We start from the raw sequence: 18,403 nt of genomic DNA on the forward strand, positions 1-18,403 counted from the left end.
AACTGTAACTGTAGCAATTTGGAATAAGACTTCATAGTTTAACACGCAATGGCATAATTCATATCCCTGACTGATCAAATAATCACTTAGACAGGTATACCAAATCCGTCGGATTGTAAGTGAACGCCTCAAACAAGTTAAGAGGGTGTTCCGTGGTTTTGGGACTATTTGAACCAGTCCATGTAATTCTTCGGGAACTTACATGTCAATCTCAGTATCTATATCCCCATGGAGAACCACTAACCACATTTCATAATGCTGCTATCAATCACAGGACGTTTGAAAGAAACCTTGGGCCATAAGGCGTGCATCATATCATATTATTTCATTCATCTCATAACGCTTACTTTCCCACTTGTAACCAAGGAAGAAAATATCGGTAATATCGGAAATATCGGTAGTCCGAAAACACGGAAATATCGATGGAAATATCGGGATAATATCGATATCGATAAAAATTACATGGAAACCACGGAAATTGTAAGAAAAACTTGGAAATTTTTAATGAAACTTTGTAGGATGTTTATTTAGTCAATTATCTATTAGTTTATCACAAAAAATTGGAAGGAAATGCATTGCATGATGGATTTAACTGATTTAAGTTGATTATATAGCGAGCTGGCAAACATTGTGAGTGTAGAAAATATGTAGTAATTAATGAAAGAAGTTTAAACACACCATAATCATTTATATATAATTAATTAGTACAATATTTGGAGGTTTTATTTAGGATATTAAAAAAAAAAAAAGGGAAGTGAATAAAATGATGAAGAATAATGTGCCGAATTTGACAATTTAAATTTCTTACACATAAGCATGCGTCTAGGCGTTGAAGTTCCAAATTATAGTATATCAATTAACGATTGAAAATCAATACATTGAATAAGATTAAACTTTAATTTGGATGCCGATTATGTTTTTTCAACTTGATATAAAGTAAAAGTATTGAATTTTGGAAGCTAGGAGTGTGTCAATTGAATTTTGGCTGACGTGCAAGGTATCAATCTCTTCGTCTCTTCGAGGGCTACAACTTTCCTTTTTGTTTCACTCAATTTCGTTGCGTATTGAAAAAGTTATACTCATTTGAATCTTACCCAGTTTCCGGCGACCTCAGTAGATTTCGAGGCAATTTCCGGCCAAACCACAACGAGTCAGACGTCGTGTGAGGTACCATTTTCTTCGTCTCTTCGAGGGCTACAACTTTCCTTTTTGTTTCACTCAATTTCGTTGCGTATTGAAAAAGTTATACTCATTTGAATCTTACCCAGTTTCCGACGACCTCAGCGACCTCAGTGACTTTCGAGGAATTTTCAGGCCAAACCACTACGATTCAGACATCGTGTGAGGTACCATTCTCTTCGTCTCTTCGAGGGCTACAACTTTTCTTTTTGTTTCACTCAATTTCGTTGCGTATTGAAAAAGTTATACTCATTTGAATCTTACCCAGTTTCCTACGACCTCAGCGACCTCAGTGATTTTCGAGGCATTTTCCGGCCAAACCACTACGATTAAGACATCGTGTGAGGTACCATTCTCTTCATCTCTTCGAGGGATACAACTTTCGTTTTTGTCTTGCTTGATTTCGTTGAGTTTTGACAAAGTTATGGCCGTTTAAAGTGGGTGTAAAATTTCGGCCGAAATTTTGATTTTTTCCCCCATTGGGCGAGTCCCACATCGCCCATGCAAGGAAGTGAGCAATGAATTTTTCCTATAAAACTCACACTCCTCTGGTGAGATAACCAAAACTTGTTTGGCCTTTGGGCCATGATCAAGTTAACTATGTGTTGAGTTTTCTCAACATATTTAAGTATTTTTTTAATAAAATATCGTGATATTGTCGATAATTTCGAAAATATCGTGAAATTATCGATATTATTGATAATATCGCGATATTTTGACGAAAATAGGTTGGAAAGTTAAAAAAATTTCGGAACTTCAAAAAAACGATAATATCGGTGATATTTCGCCGATATTATCGATTTTTTCCTCCTTGCTTGTAACACAATAAGGTTACCTTGGATAGTGTAGGAACGACAGGTCCAATACACACTTTGGTAAGGAATTTGACCTGGATTGTAACTTTAGTTGTCCAATCAGTTCTACGTTATCACTTAATCAACGGAACACGGTTCGATATCGTCGCTTTTCATTTATGTCGGTAGCTACCATATAAGTGAAAACATCATCGATGATAATCTCATTTCAATTCCATTAGCTTATCCAAACTAGTATACTGGACCAAGAACTTTAAGTTTCGGGAGAAATTCGGATTAATCTCATGAGATGGAAATGATTTGAGACAACGATCAAGTGTAGATTCATTTTGTGTCGTGCCTTCCTCTTCTAGGAAAGTGAATCCTACGAACCAAATGATTTGTCATGCTCCAAACCAAGACAGATTGTTTGGTTATCCGCCAATGTACCGGACCGTCCAAAATGAGCTTCCAAACCGTCTAACAAGGGTGGCACACCCTCCAGGGATGTTGACTTGACGTCCGTTAAGTACGTCTATCCTTGCGGGCATGTTTGCAATTGGTTTATGATCTCGTCACTGGAGCGACATTCTGAAATCTAGAATTTATCGCACTTACTTATCACACTTGTGTGGTATGGGGATCGAGATGAGACATAGTGAGCAACGTCTACTCAAATTCGGGTTATTCTCCAGAAACATTGACGTTCTTATTTCCCCTTAAGGGATGGAAGACTGTCTCATTAAATTGACAACCCGCAAATAAGCTGTAAAGAGATCGCGTGCAAAGGCTCTAAAAGAGCTAGTGTGAAGAAGAATCATTATCGACAAAAGATACACATCATTCGTTGAAGACCCATAGTGGTACGTTGTGGCGGCACAACTTGGCATATGGAATGCATACCCAAATGCGTAAATACGAAAATCGTTAGGTTTGTACCCAGTAACCAACTATAACGTCATATAGGTTGGGTGGCAATGTGCCTCAAGGCGGACCAACATAACTACGTACAAGGATTGCATAGCCCTAGGCAGAAACTAAAAACTTGGTACGTTTACCCAAATTCGGGCGATAATTTAAATTGCGCTTTATGATCACTAGGCGAGGCTATTTGGGGTGAATCATGGGAATTCGATGTTCAATTATAAACCCAAAACGACATGCAATACTTTATCGAAAATTGTCGATATAAACTCTCTGGCATTATCCAGTCTCCCGAACCTTATGAGATAAGTAGGGGTGGTGAACCCTTAATCAGCCATGAGGTTTAGCAGCAATGTGTGTGGACAAACATGTGACCAGTTTGTCGATTCATCAACCAAAATCATAAGTATTTATATGGTCCGTATTTTGGATGAGTCCACATATATTCCCTTAAATCCACTGTGAAAAGAGAGTCGTGTCATATCTTTGCGAGGAATGATATAGAAAATCAATTTCCTTAATGAGCATGAGTGTGCGTGTAAGTATAAGGTCCTTACTTCGGGTAAGGAGATGCGTTGTAGCATCATTGTTCGACCTAAGTGTCCCAAAAGGTCATGCCAAAGCAAGTAAACTGCTCAATCATCCAGCTCCAGGCCGGCCACATATGGCGTATGCCTCAGTTGGGGGACAGCCCATTAGCCCAAAATTAAAGCTTCAGGCTCATTTTTGGAGGTGGTGCAAAGATATTTCACTATATGTTCTTCAGTGGTTTCATTTATGATCATTGTCATCTCGAATATCCTTAAAAACTCAACGTCAGGGAGAATTTAAGGTCCCTTAAATGGTGATTCAGTACCATTCATACAACGAGGAGCGTGCCAATGCTCTTAATCATGTTGGATAGACCTGAAGTCGTTGTTAGAGATGTGATTTAGGTGTAAAGTTAGTGTGCGTAGTACACATTCATCCAGACAACTAACTTTCCCACATTCATACCTAATCATATGTTTAATTGAATCGGTTACATGTATTAATAAACATGATTCAATTAACTCATATTCGAGGACAATATCAATACGATTATCCATAAGTAAAACATACACCAAACTTGAATCCAAGAACATGGAAAAATGTTCACAAAGTAAATAGTTTACTAAGGGGATTCGGCCAATAAGGCCATCCATGTCAAAATTCTGCTCTTCCAACGGTGTTCGATTGAGCAAAATTAGTCTCACATATTGACTACTAGAATGGTACTCCTCAACGGTATTGGTAAGGGCACGAACAGGTGCATAACCAATGATTTATTCCATCGATACAGAAGTAGATTCTGCAAAGGTTGAGGTTTGGGAATATTATCCCTTATTCTTAAGTTTTAGGTCTTAGGTGCCAAGGATCATGCTTCGGGCATGATGCCACACCTTGGCCGGCCCTAATTTTACCATATGTTTGTGGTACTAATCAGATCTGAAAATGTGGTAAACTTTCGTTTTCTACACTGCTGCGTCATGGGCGAGTTAGAAACATGGAAGGATGAGAAAAGTATTCTTTAGGCAAAATTTGATCCGATTTATAAACTTCAAAATTGTACTCATTCATGGACGTAATCATGATGTGCTTCAGGCAATATCTTTCATGATTAGACAGTCCGTAGGGGCGAGCCAAAGAGCCATGGAATCTTCGTTCAAGAGGTACTTCCGTTTGTAATGCTTTGGGTATAAGTCTTCGAATGAAGATCATGGTGGAGGCTTATTCAGCTCTTATTTGCCATTGTTGGCTTCAATGTTTTCTCAGCTTCATGATAGTCAAGTGGAGATTCACGTCTTGTACCCCACATTAAGTGGTTTCTCTTAGAAACTTCCAAACCAGGAAATCGAACTTGTGACGGTTCGACGATCCACTGAATTGGAGGGAACAAGATTGTGATTGGTGCTATGGGAATGAATCATCTATGAGCATCAAAGTTAGAACATTTGAGTTCTAAGACATGGTTTTCATGAAAAACGTCGGATTTTCATGGGTGTATTGTTTTATGAAAATTTCAGGTTTCAAAGGCACTAAATTTGAAACTACAGGTTCAATTTAGTTTATGAACATTTAGTTCATAAAAGAGAGGTTCCTGTAAGAACACAGAATGCAATATACAACTAAGTGTAGTGGATTTAAGGTTCTTTGGGAACTCAAGTGTGAGTGTTTCGGGACTACGAAAGTAAGTCAACGGTTCAAAGAAAAGAAATAAAATATTGAATCGTTAATGTCCAAAAGTGATATTCAGGTCAATAATTTTGGATTCATTATCAGATTAATGGACTGCATGTCACTTTTAATTAATTCAATAAATCGAGACTATTCGGGGTCAATTGTAGAAGCAAAAAAAAATAATAATAACGTTTGGGTTAAAATGATTTAAAATGCCAAAAATTAGCATTGGATTCAAAAATCCATAGCCCAATAACATTGGGCTTGGGTGCTGTGAGTAGGGCACCAAAAATGTGGGTTGAAAAGAAAAAACAAGCTGAAAATGGCTTTTGGGCCGAGAAAACCACAGCCCAACACTTGTTGGATGGATATGAGATGCACGGCCTGCAACATGCTGTAAAGGGTAAGCCACGGCTACACGACAGCCCAAATAGGTGCTAGTGGGTTTGGGAAAGCTGATTGCAGCCCAGCGTATGAAGCAAGTTGTAGGCTTGCAATTGTGACGCGGGCTGTGTGTTGTGAAAAGCCCAACATGCGCTAGCTTTTTGGTCAAAGGTCGTGGGTGTGAAGCCCAATACCAAGGACTTAGTCCTATTTTGTGGGCCAAAAAAAAGTTAGCCGAGAGCCCAAGTTTCAAGAGCTGTAGGCTCAACTAGTTTGGCGAGTCAAGGCTTCCAGCCGTGGCCTGGTTGCGATTTTGGGCTTTTTTCTTTTCTTTCTTTCTTTTCGATTTCTAGGGTTTCAGAACCAAAAAAAAAAAAAAAAAAAAAATCATGCTTCTATTTTATTTCGATTCTTTGACTCACAAATTCCACATAGCGATTTTATAATTGCGTAATGCATGAAACAAATATATATATTGACAAATATATGAAACATATACAATATATATATATATATATATATATATATATATATATATATATATATATATCGGAAGGAAAATATAAACATAGGGGGGGTTCATGTATCATGGGGAATGTTTTCATGCTTCAAGGTTGTGTCAAATATCTTACTTTATTTTAAGCGTACCTGATTGGTAGAAAACAATAAAAGCCTTTGAATTTGTAGAAGATTCTTCTCGGAAAGCCGGAATTGCATCTCTAATGCGTTGTATCACGTTCAACATAGAAAAATTAAATTGAATCAATAGCATGTATATCAATCCAATAAAATAATAAATTAATCATAAAAAGAATGATTAAAACGTAATACTCCCCTGATTGAAGAATAAACTCTCTTTAGCGTAGCGTTAAGAGCGTGCTGATACCGTGTTGTAGGCATAATTTACTGAACAATTATAAAAGCCAGAGAGAGAGAGGGAAGGTGCGGCAATAGTAGAGAGAAAGAGAGATGTGTAATTGTGGATGTATGTTATTCCACTCCATTATGCCTTTATTTATAGTAGTAGGATAGGTAAAAACTTTTCCCTTTAGGATTACAACATTTAATGGGTAATCTACTCCTAATAGAAATATAAGGGATATTCCAAGATATACTAGAATTTACACAATCAAATTCCTAATCTAATAGGACTGCAACAATTAATATATTTTTAATTCGGTTCAGTTCGAGTTGATTTCTGAACTATAAAAATCGAAACTGAACCAACCAATTTTGATTCAGTTCGGTTTTACACATTTGGTTCGGTTTCAGTTTGGTTTTCGAATTGGTCTTGTACCCTCTCAGGTAGCTTCGCCAGATTTGGGTGAACTGTGGCCTACTTACTCTGCAAAATGTAATTAACTTTGGCCTAATTAGCCTGCAAAATGCTATTTTCTTTCTTTTGGGTAGGATTTAGCAAAAGAAGACCTTGCTCTTCTCATATTCTCAGAGCCAAACAAGCAAAACACAAGAAGCTATTGGGGCATATGTGACATTTTAGTCTGCATAATTAGGAGGACAAGTGGATTATACATCTCTAATTTACAGGTTATCTGTCTGCCTAAGCAAACTTTGCCAAAATTTGCTTACATTTTCGCCTGATATGTTGAAAAGTTAATTAGGCTGTGGTTCTAGTGAGTGAAAGAATGGTAGACACCATCAACTTGTAGTCAATTGGCTTTGTTAAATAAGCATCCATCCCCACCTCCAAGCACTTTGCTTCATCCGATGACATTGCATGAGCCGTTAGGGCAACGATCGGAATGTGTGAATCCGTCCCCTCCTCCGATTTCCTGATTGCTTTCGTTGCTTCATAACCGTCCATCTTCGGCATCTGGTTCACATAAACACACACAAGTTCATCAACTTCATGACTCATGACACGACGTGATGTATGTTTAAGAAACAAATTGTTATATTTACAGTGCTCCGGATTTGTATAGGGTTTAGGGGTTCTTCAGTACTAAGTAGTAGGGTTTAGTCCTTTTTCTTTTTCTATATGTAATTCTTCCATCGTGAATAATGTAATGCCGAAAAAACGAGATTTTAAGAGCTTAAGAAAAATAGATATGAATTGTTTTTTGAGTTCTGATTCTTACCTGACAATCCATTAGAATCAAGTCGAATGGACGGAAACCCCAACTTTGATTATCTGAATTCGTATCTCCGTCTTTCGAGTGAAATTCACTTCTACGATCTTCTGCAGTGATCATACAGTTCAGAGCATCTACTGCCTGCAGTCCATCAGCCACAGCAATCACAGTAGCCCCCATTTTTTCGAGCATTATGGTTGCAACTCTCTGCAGTACCGGTGTATCTTCTGCAAGAAGAATGCGCACGCCTTCAAGAGATTTTTGTTGATTCATCGCCCTACTTGTATACGAACTACCATTCTCTTTAGAACTGCTGGTGATCGAACTCTGTTCTTGAAATTTTGAGTTTTCGCATTGAGGTTCTGTTGCATGGGATGCTTGACTAGTACTGCTCATTACTTTATGTTCTGTGTCTTCCATGTCTTCTTTCCTTGAATTATTGTCTTTCGAGCATACGCGCGTGAGTTCAACTAAGCAGCTGTTAACCTCTTGGTACTGCGATGAACTGGGTTTCATGATCCCGTCTCTTTGTTTTTCTTCGTCATGAAAGGTGTTTTCAGAATTAGAGTTGTTCTTTTCGGATATATCAGAATCATCAGAGCTGAAGACAACATCGAAGTGAATAGAATCAATCTCAAGGCATTCATGCAAGTCACCTTCTTTCGTGGTAGTTCTCAAACCATTTGCATTTCTACTCTGCGTTTCAAGATTTCTCTCTTTCATCACAGCTTCCAAAATATGAACCATTTTCGCCTTGTACAGCGGTTTATTAACCATCAAAATATACCCTTTTCTTCGGAGCTCCATCTTCACGGCGTTGGATGTATCATGATTCAGTATCCATGCAAACTTTGCTTTGCCCGAGTACTTGTCAAGGAAGTTAAGCTGTTCCTTCCATATATCTGTGCTCAAGTCAAGCAGCCCTATATCGACAACCATGAGAAAAGCTGGGTTCCTCATGTCATATGTGTTTCGTATTTCACCTCTCAGAGATTCACTCAGCGAATACTGTGTTTCAAAGCTGTTTTTAAGAGATGAATTCCTGCTATGAAAGAGTTCTCGAAGAATTTGTGTCAGTTCATTCCACTCAGATGTTGCCAAAGTGAACACTCCATTTTTCCGTAACCACTGGGACATAATCAGTCTCCCCATGCTGCCGTGTAGTGCAAGCAGCACCTGCATTCACATTCAATCATTATTAGTACCTAAGTACAAGAAATCCATATAAACGTCTCAGTTTCTGGTTTCGGATAACCTGAAAATCCAAAAGAAAGTTAACTTACCACTACATTTTGTTTTGCAAAATCTACTTGACAATGTTGCTCCGTGCCATCTGCAGGCGTATTGAGAACCAAGTAAAATTGCATTAAAGTACCCTGCCCGTCCTTCTTCACAACCTTGATTTCTCCACCCATCTTGTTAACCTGCCATCACCAGTATACAATTATTTGAAGCGTAAAAAGGAAACATGGAGAAGATGCAGAATAGCATAACATTGTTGCATGTCCGAGTGAAAACTGATTACAACTGGAAAATTTTCAAGCTTGCAGCTGATAATGTGATTGTTCAAAGGTCATAACTTACACAAAACTCGGATAATCTTTGTGTTTCGGTGTTCGTGGAATGTGATTATGAAATGTAATTTACTTTGACATTCATGACTACTCTACATACTTAGAAATTGTTAACTCACCAATGTTCGTACAATGCACAGTCCAAGTCCAGTTCCACCATGTCTGAAAAACAAGATAACAGAGATAAGCATGCCGGGAAAAACCACAGGACAGTGGAAGTTGCTTGATTTACTTACGTTCGAGTTGTTGAGGGATCAGCTTGCTCAAAGCTTTCAAAAACAGATTCCCATTTACTCGGATCAATTCCTGGAAAATATAGTAAACGGATAAATGACGCAAGTTATCATGGGAAAAAACGTTTTCCGAGTGAGTTTTTGTGTGTGCTTGAAATAAGGTTCTCCGTTGCATACCGCAACCAGTGTCATCAACTTCGAACCAAAGAACCATTTTGTTGTTGTCTTTCTTGGGAGCATTTTTAACATGGTTGCCTTGCTTCAGCTTTGCCTTATGAGACGGTGGCAAATTTTTCTGATCATGAAGGATTCTCCTGGTGTCACCGGAAGTGTTCAAGTTCTCACACGATCCTCTAAGTATAACGTGACCCGCTGCAAACATTTGTCGCAATTCTTCATACAAAATACAAGAAAAGTTGTATAAAACAGAGCTAAGCGAAATGGGTATAGTATGGAAGTTTTACTTACATGTGGTGAACTTGATAGAGTTACTGATTAGATTAGCAAATATTTGAACAACTCTTGCAGAGTCCCCTCGAACTAATTTCGGCATATCATCTGAAAAATAAAAGATCGATCAAATAAAATTTTGACGAAAAAAATAGAATGACTGGTAATCAAATACTAAGCATTTCTGTTTAATAATACCAGAGAGATCTAAAACAGTCTCCACATTGTGCTTATTGCACTGCACAGAGAACATGTCGAAGAGCCCCTCGAGTTCTCTTCCCAGATCAAACTCGGCTTCTTCCAACACCAGTTTTCCAGATTCAACCTGCAACATATTCCAGCATCAATTTTTTCTTTCATATTAGCCAGTCATTAGTTTCTTTTCTGGTTAAACGGTGCGATGTCTTTATGTCTCACCTTGCTGAGATCTAATATGTTGTTGAGAAGCCGAAGTAGAGCGGTCGAGCATTTTCTGATCTGAGTAACTGTGGAGTATTGCTCATTTGTAAGGCAATCATCACTGATCAGAATGTCCAGCAGCCCAATCACTGCCGCCATTGGCGTCCTCAGTTCATGACTGCAATACAACAAAGTGACAGACAGTTGAATTAGCTCACAAGGCAATATTTTAAACTACTCTAACTATAAAGAGGGGATCAAACTCGGGCGCATGGGGGCAGGGTTACTTCCTAGGCCAAGATAGCGTGGGCTTGTAACTTAACATGGCATTAATGTGATTGGCGTGTAATGAAATCTCGATTCTACCTCATATTGGCTAGAAATTGGCTTTTGTAGTTGCTAGATGCCTCGGCCCTTCTTCTTGCATCAAGGTGACTTATCAGCTCTGCCCTCAGTTTCATTTCCTTTGAAACTCCATTTGTGAGTATGAAAATACAAACACATCCAATCACCAGAATGCATAAGGATGCAGATATCAGTATAACCAACGTTTTCAACGCTCTTTCATCTACCTTTCCCATTATATATTTTCTCGGAATGATGATAACTCCTACCTGCACAAAGCGTAACGATATAGTTTATTTCTTAAATGTTCTAGACAACTGTATTCTTCATAATCCCACATTGGAAACTTGACAAATTAAAATACAGTATATAAGTGAGTAATTACGCTACTAATATCACTGACGCCTTTTGTGATAAAACCCCAAACAAATGTCCATCCAGGTGGTTAAATACAAGTTGAAAACAGTTGGTGTTTGGAAAAAGCTTACCAGAGGAAGTTTCTTTAACTTCAGAAAAAACGAGTCGATGTAATACTGCTGGTTTCCAAGCCTGGCATTCTCAACATGAATCTCATGACTAGGAGGAAAATTGTCACCATAGGCTCGCTGTAACCACTCCGCTCCTGCGTGTATGATGTGATCCTCAGAATCAACAGCCATCATGAGCTTAGGGCCTCTCGTCGAGTTCCTCAAAAGAGGAGCATTTGTTGACGTAGCAAGCAAGTAACCTTCCTGAGAAGTTAAATAAATATGTCCACTGTGAAACTCTACAAGCTCTTTCATCAGCTGCCCTACACTGTACAGAGCTGTAGTAACACCCACAACTGCCACTATGCTTTTATTTAAAGGGTCAGAAACTGCCAGCGCAGCTGAAAGCAGTGGTGAATCCGAGTACTTGCTCACTGCCACGTGCCACGTTGCCACACCATCCGGCACTTGTGACAGCCCTGCAATGTTGATGAGGTCATCCGGCTGAATTTGGGTTGCTTTCCCTGTCTTCTCCCCTGTGACTGGGTCAAGTGGCTCGCGGTACCATTTTGCAGAAATGTTGCCGTGTATGGACTGATCACTCCACTCCTGATGTGTTGACAGCATATTAGCATCGTACACACCACTTGCGCTGATCGAATAGTTTGCGAGATCAGAGTAGATATAGTATGTGTTGTTGCTCCTGTGGTCTCTGTGGAATGCCTGGACAAAACCATTTCTGTAATTTATAGTGATTGCATTCAGAGCCTTCCGACTCACAAACATTGCCCACGTCACAGCCCTCATCGAGGCATATAGCTGCTAAGAGTAGGAAAAATGTATCAAATCAAGAACATTGCTGAACAGTCTCGAATCAAATTTACAAGAACACGAAAAATGGCTTAACAATTAATCAACCTCAACTTGTTCTGCTTGACTAGTAGGGTTGCTGTTCCGTTTGATCACATACTCCGAGAGCTTAACCTGTGCTGCTGTTATCTCAGCTGTGGAATTCAAGATGTTCCACATCCTTAAAATTGGACGTTGCAGAAGTTCGTAGCGAAGCCCGTACGCTAAGTTGCTTAGAGATTTTGCAGTGTAGATCCTTGTGAAATGCCATGTCAGTATGGTAAGTAGCCCTATCAAAATGGCTAGCATAACCTGCATTAAAAATCATCAATATAGTAAGGTAATGTGTAATCCGTACGCCAAGTTGCTCCTCCGCCTTGCAAATCACAGTTTTGCGCATTAAAAGTGCAAACAGAATAATCTATGTACACATGTCAAGCTGTAATTTGCAGGTAATAAACAAGGTTTTTCAACGAAACGAAGAAGTGAGTGGCGCTGTCCTTCTAACTAACATCAAGCTTTACATATTGATCATGTTTTCAATATCATGTGACTGATTTGTACTAACCATGATGGCAAGGCGGGCGACAAAGACGCTGTAGTAGGAGGAGAGGCAGTGAGCATTTCCATACTGGAACTGGTCTCTTTCAACATCCCTATGAAAGATTCTTCTGCCCCGAGGAGTTGTAGTACTGTTCTTTCTCCAAGGTGTGGCAAAACCTGAAATTTTATCGAACACTTTTCCTAGAGGAGTTGCCATTGCTGAATATTCATGAGCACTATCACATGAAACTTAACAAATCATGCAGACTTAGAGAGAGAGAGAGAGAGAGAGAGAGAGAGAGAGAGAGAGAGAGAGAGCTGTTGGAGTGGGTGGGATTATAAAATGTACTGGTTTCTTGAGTCACAGCACTTTCTGCTTAATGCAATTGCGTAGTGAGTGGGAAGTTCTTGTGAGTGGTTTTTATTCCTTCATCATCCAGAGCATCAATGCCACATCTCTCTAAAATCTGCTTTTTTCAATAGTGCTTTTGCCCAAATTCTGACTGCTGGCTCTGGTGGTGCTTTTTGGATCTAGGGCAACCCATCCAGTTGTTTAAGGCAGAAGCAGACATTGAAGTGAACATTTTATGGTGCTTCCATTACACAGCTATTTGAGAATTACATTATGTGGGTTAGCCAGGGCCCACAAGGCTCATGCTACTAAGGGAAAACCTTATCAACTGGATATGGTACTCTTTTTGTTTTGTTACGAGCGATAGCAAATGCAGAATCGAGCACAAAACTCTCGTCTTTTTTTCTTTATATTTTCTTTAATTCAACATTTGAGATTTGTAAGGTTCGAACTCATAACTAAAGTAGATCATAATTTATTGATTTGAAATCGATAGAATTAGTCCCTAAATTTGTCTACAATAAATCATTTTGGTCATTTCATGAAAATTCTCCATAAAATAAGGATAAAATGACAAAAATACCCTCAATTTATGTTAAATCATTTTGGCCTATTGTTTATTATATTGAGGGTAATTTTGTCATTTTGATCCTTATTTAACATAATTTTTCTCCAAAAGACCAAAATGATTGATGGTGGACAATCTCAGAGACCAAAATGAGGAGTTAGGCAAATTTCAGGGATCATTTTGGCTAAAAAGCCTTTATTAATACGATAATTGTCTACCAATGAAATTCACCAAATGGAAAGACAATCGGAGCGAGTTTAGCATGAAATAAAAGATTTGTTCTTGTTTTGATACTGTCAATATTGGAGAAAGAGAATCGAATATAGGACTTTGGATGCAAGTTTGATTATAACATGTTCTGTTTTCTTTAATCCAACGTCTGAGATTCGAAAGATTTGAATTCAGAACCTCTTCCAACAAAGTAAAAGAAGATGACGATACACGAAATCATAGTCGAGGATTGGATTTTTATACTATGGATGTCTCTACCAATGAAATTCACCAAATTTAAAGATAATATAAGTGAGTGAAGGTTAGGCTTCACTCACCTAGGGTTTATTCCATTGGCTGAATGTTAGAAACTGAGGACACTTTCACTGAACATGTAAAAGTGGTACCAGAAATTTCTTCCAGAATTCAGAGTGAGAGTCTCCCAACGCTCTTTCAGTTTGTCAACAGTCATCATGTTTCTTATTTAGTTGGTAGAAATGATTTGGAATAAACTTAGTAAACTGCAGGGGTCAAAGTCCTTAATTAAGGTTACTTAAGGAGAAATAGTGTCCTACAAACACCATCATTTAACCCTATTTTGGAAGTCTCAGTTTTAAGTTTTTCTATCTTTCAGTATCGTTTTAAGTCCGTTAAAAAAATAAATTAAATATAAATGATATTTGAGATTGTCATAGCTACTTACTTTGATCCTTAAGATATGAAATCGATAGAAGTGATTCTTGAATTTGTCCACCATTAATCATTTTGATCATTCCGTGAAAAAAATACCAAAATGAAAAAAAAATACCTTTAAATTTTGTCAAATCATTTTGGCTCATTGTTTATTAATTGAGATTTTTCATGGAAGAATCAAAATAATTGATGGTAGACAAACTTAGCCAATATAAATTTAAACATTTAACCTTACATCCGAAGTATCGAATCGCCTAATCTGACCTCCAATTCTTTTTTGATGCTAAGGAAAACCCCACATTAATGGTAATTAGGCGCTAATCACCATTTAGATTATTAAGTGACTTTAAGTTATTGTAAGTTGCAACCCAACTTATTGGGAGATAAAAACAACAATATCTCAGTAGTAATAAGCTTTTTGGGGGGAGTAGGGGTAGCTGCCTATAACATTTCTTTTACGACAAGAATAAGGTGTTGAGGGCGGCTTAAAAAATTAATAGGAAGTACGGAACTAAGACAAATTATAAACTAATACAATTATACATAATATGAGTGTGCACGTGTAATTTGACTTTGATGGTTCATCCTCTAGAACATAGAATTTATGATCCACCTCACTAGTCACTACTTAACATTGTACTCATAATACCTTCAAAATTAAGTTACACGCTCTGCCGTCAATAACAATTTCACACTTTAAAAATACTTATATATGATTAATGTTTTGTCCTTAAATACAAATAAGAAGTTAACATGAATGTGGAAACTTTTCATTTAGTTGTTTTTACGAGTCACTTTCATATACGTGTTCATTTTTAATTTGAGTTCGAAGACTTTTATAAATCACTATCATTATGTGTCGGTTCTTAATTTGTATGTTAAAACATAAGTGTGGAGCCAAAAATATTCACTAGGCGACACGTGGACTTTTGGACATAAGAGGACAAAAATACCCTTGAGGTATACCGGGATTCCTATGCGCAAGCAGTGGGCAATCATTTTTCAACCAAGTCAAAAGTGCCCAAAATAGGTATCAACTTAAAACCTAATTTATTCATATATTTCCCATTTCATTATTTAGCTAATCAATTAGCTAAATAATATACTTATTCCTTTCATATTTTCTAAAATCATAATAATTGACTAATTAAGGGATTAATTACCTAATCAATCCCTTAATTATCAATTTGAAACATCCACTCAAACCTAAAAATACTAAAGGGCCGGCTATCCCATTCAAAACCTAATCCATTACCTTTTTTTCTACCTTTTCCCACCATTTCTTCCTTTTTATTAGCCAATCAATACCATAATTACCAAAACATTTCCTTTCATATTTAATTAGCCAATTAATTGGCTAATTAAACCAAAAAATAAAACCTAAAATTCCCACCTAGTAGCCGGCCACATTTTCTCCCTAAAGTTAACCTACCTAGCCCTATAAATAGGTACCTATTTTCACCAAGGAGGAGATTCCAACACTTTGGCAAAAATCCCAAAATTCTCTAAACACTCTTTCTCTCTAAATTCTAACTTTGGCATCGGAGGTTCTTCGGCCAAAGCCCCCCCATTCATTGTGGGCGCGTGAGGCTCTTGGCCTTGACCTAAGGTGTTAATTGTTTTGTAGGTGCAATTTTGTCCAAGAAGAAGAAGGCGGAAATTTGCATCCACAAATTGGTGCTTTCATTGAGAGTTGAAATCCATACTCGTAGAAGACTCTCGCACAAAAAGGTTTTTTCTTTATTTTCTAGTCCATTTGAATATTTTTCATACGTTCTTATTATTAGAATTTTTTACTTGCAAAGGTTCTTTGATAAAACGTATAAGCAAAATATAATGGCTAGAAATTTAGAAAATTCCACAAGTGAAAATTCTAATGTTCAAGAAATGGGATTGCGGAGATCTGTGAGGCTAAATGCGACAATAAGTGGAGCAGCACCACCACCACGAGTTTCCACCATGGGAACCACCACAGTGGCGAGGTCCATGGTGCCTTCACCACGGCTCGAGCCGTGCCATCCAAGGCTAATGGCACCAAGGCCACGGCCCAAGCCATGTCACTCCAAGCCCAACGTGAATTCAACGAGTTTCCAAGCCAAGCCCAAGTCTCGCACCTATGTGCATCACACTTCGAGCAGCCTGCTCCCGACGAGCAGCCCACTCCCGTGGTCCAGCCTGCTCCCGACGAGCAGCCTACTCCAGTGGTCCAACTTGCTCCCGATGAGCAGCCTACTCTCGTGGCCCAGCCTGCTCTCGACGAGCAGCCCACTCCCGTGGTCCAGCCTGCTCCCGACGAGCAGCCCACTCCTGTGGCCCAATTTGCTCCCGCCAAGCAACCTGCTCTCGCAGCCCAGCCTGCTGTCGTGACCCAGCCTGCTCCCGACGAGCAGCCCACTCCCGTGGCCCAGCCTGCTCTCGCCAAGCAGCCTGCTCTCGCCAAGCAGCCTGCTCTCGTGACCCAACCTTCTCCCGACAAGCAGCCCACTCCTGTGGTCCAGCCTGCTTCCGTCGAGCAACCCACTCCCCTGGCCCAGCCTGCTTCCGTCGAGCAGCCCATTACCGTGGCCCAGCCTGCTCCTGCCAAGCAGCCTGCTCTCGTGACCCAGCCTGCTCCTGACGAGTAGCCCACTCCCGTGGTCCAGCCTGCTTCCGTCGAGCAGCCCACTCTCACGGCCCATCCTGCTCTAGTGGTTTTCCAAGCAGCCCAAGTCGGCCCAAGACAATCTCAAACATCCGGACCTACCATCGAGCCGGGGGCATTCTCACCACATTTTTTCGCGAATTTGACATTTCCCAACTCAAATCTCGTGCCCGGAGTCTACCACTATTCCATTGTCCAAGGAGGCACACTCCTTCCAAACTCTTCCAACCCAAATGGAGAACAACACTTGTCACGACAGGTCATAGAGTTGACAAGCGTCATCGCACAGCAGACGACCTTGGTGAACTGGCTCTTGCAACGCACCGAGATGCAACGTGCCCCAGACGAGATGTTCCGAAATATGACAAGGGCAGACAAAGAACCTCTCCAGCAGCGTCCCGATAAACAGCCACTCGACCAGCCACGAACGGAGCGTTCAGGCAGTATACACTCCCGATTGGGCCCCCGAGATAGCGTATACTCCCGTCTTAGAGCGTGGAGGAACGTGCACTCTCGACTAGGCCCACAAACGAGCATACATTCACGGTTAGGGTCACACTCCGATAGTCGACATGAGCAGCCTTCCAGGCGAAGTGTTCATTTGCGGCTAAGCCCGCAAGGAGCATCATCCACCTCACATCGGAGTAGGCAGCCCGACGGACGGAGAGAAGCAATCACTCAATCCGGCTCAAGTTCAACCAGCAGCCTGCGAAGAACTCGTTCGCCTGCTAGGAACGCACCATATGCACTGCATCCGCGGCATAGACGAGCCAAACACATGGAAGAGCAGCCTAGACCAGCAAGTCATGGTTGGGGGCAGCCGATAGCTCAGCTACCCCAACAAAGGCAAATTCAAGAAGAAGTAGAGAGACTTTTGACCATGCGATTGCATGATTTCCAACGCAACGAGGTCACCGACGAGGCACTACGACGGAACATGACCAACATAAGCAGGTCACCCTTCACGGACGAGATCGAGCAGGCAGAGCCTCTACGCGATTTCAGCATGCCACATTTCACATCTTTCAAAGGGGATGAAGACCCGGAGAGACACTTAAAGTGCTACCGAAGCGCAATGATCCTTTATCGAAACAACGATGATCTCATGTGCAAGATATTCGCCACCACTCTACAAGGCGAGGCGCAAGATTGGTTCTACACCCTGCCGCCACAATCCATCCAAAATTTCTACGAACTTTCTTTGGTTTTCACCAAAGAATATTCATCATATCGCTCGATCAAAAAGAAGTCTGACCATTTGTTCGACGTCAAGAAGAACCCAAAGGAGTCGTTTCGCGACTATGTGAGGAGGTTCAAAGTAGAGAAGGCAAAAATAGTCGGATGCAACGACTCGATAGCTAGAGCAGCCTTCCAAAAAGGACTTCCAGCAGACCACTCGCTATTCGGAAAATTGATCATGAAATAAGATCTAACTCTGGCAGACTCTTTTGCTTTGGCAGAGAAGCATGCACTCTGGGATGAAGCTTGCCAATGCACATTCAAAGA

General features: G+C 39.9%; 1 protein-coding gene and 1 long non-coding RNA gene across 3 annotated transcripts; one reads left to right on the plus strand and one right to left on the minus strand.

The window, feature by feature from the left end:
* Positions 1–359: 359 nt before the first annotated feature.
* LOC126604929 (uncharacterized) lies at positions 360–1,287 on the plus strand. The gene is made up of 3 exons (XR_007616788.1): positions 360–997; positions 1,099–1,167; positions 1,269–1,287. It is a non-coding gene; the product is annotated as an uncharacterized LOC126604929 (long non-coding RNA).
* Positions 1,288–6,956: 5,669 nt separating this feature from the next.
* On the minus strand, positions 6,957–13,006 carry LOC126604930 (histidine kinase 1-like). Of its 2 annotated transcripts, none has more exons than XM_050272256.1 (13): positions 12,459–13,006; positions 11,960–12,202; positions 11,063–11,863; positions 10,596–10,843; positions 10,248–10,407; positions 10,029–10,155; positions 9,849–9,938; positions 9,558–9,752; positions 9,384–9,453; positions 9,267–9,309; positions 8,857–8,997; positions 7,580–8,749; positions 6,957–7,314 (listed from the first exon to the last, which is right to left on the minus strand). In XM_050272256.1, exons 1-13 carry the CDS (start codon positions 12,648–12,650, stop codon positions 7,099–7,101), a joined length of 3,696 nt encoding a protein of 1,231 aa, XP_050128213.1. In that variant the 5' UTR covers positions 12,651–13,006; the 3' UTR covers positions 6,957–7,098. The 2 variants fall into 2 exon arrangements, with proteins under 2 accessions (XP_050128213.1, XP_050128214.1); XM_050272257.1 differs by having other exon boundaries at positions 11,063–11,860; positions 12,459–13,005.
* Positions 13,007–18,403: the final 5,397 nt, after the last annotated feature.

The sequence above is a fragment of the Malus sylvestris genome, chromosome 15, assembly GCF_916048215.2.
Source record: "Malus sylvestris chromosome 15, drMalSylv7.2, whole genome shotgun sequence".
NCBI classification, from domain to species: domain Eukaryota; kingdom Viridiplantae; phylum Streptophyta; class Magnoliopsida; order Rosales; family Rosaceae; genus Malus; species Malus sylvestris.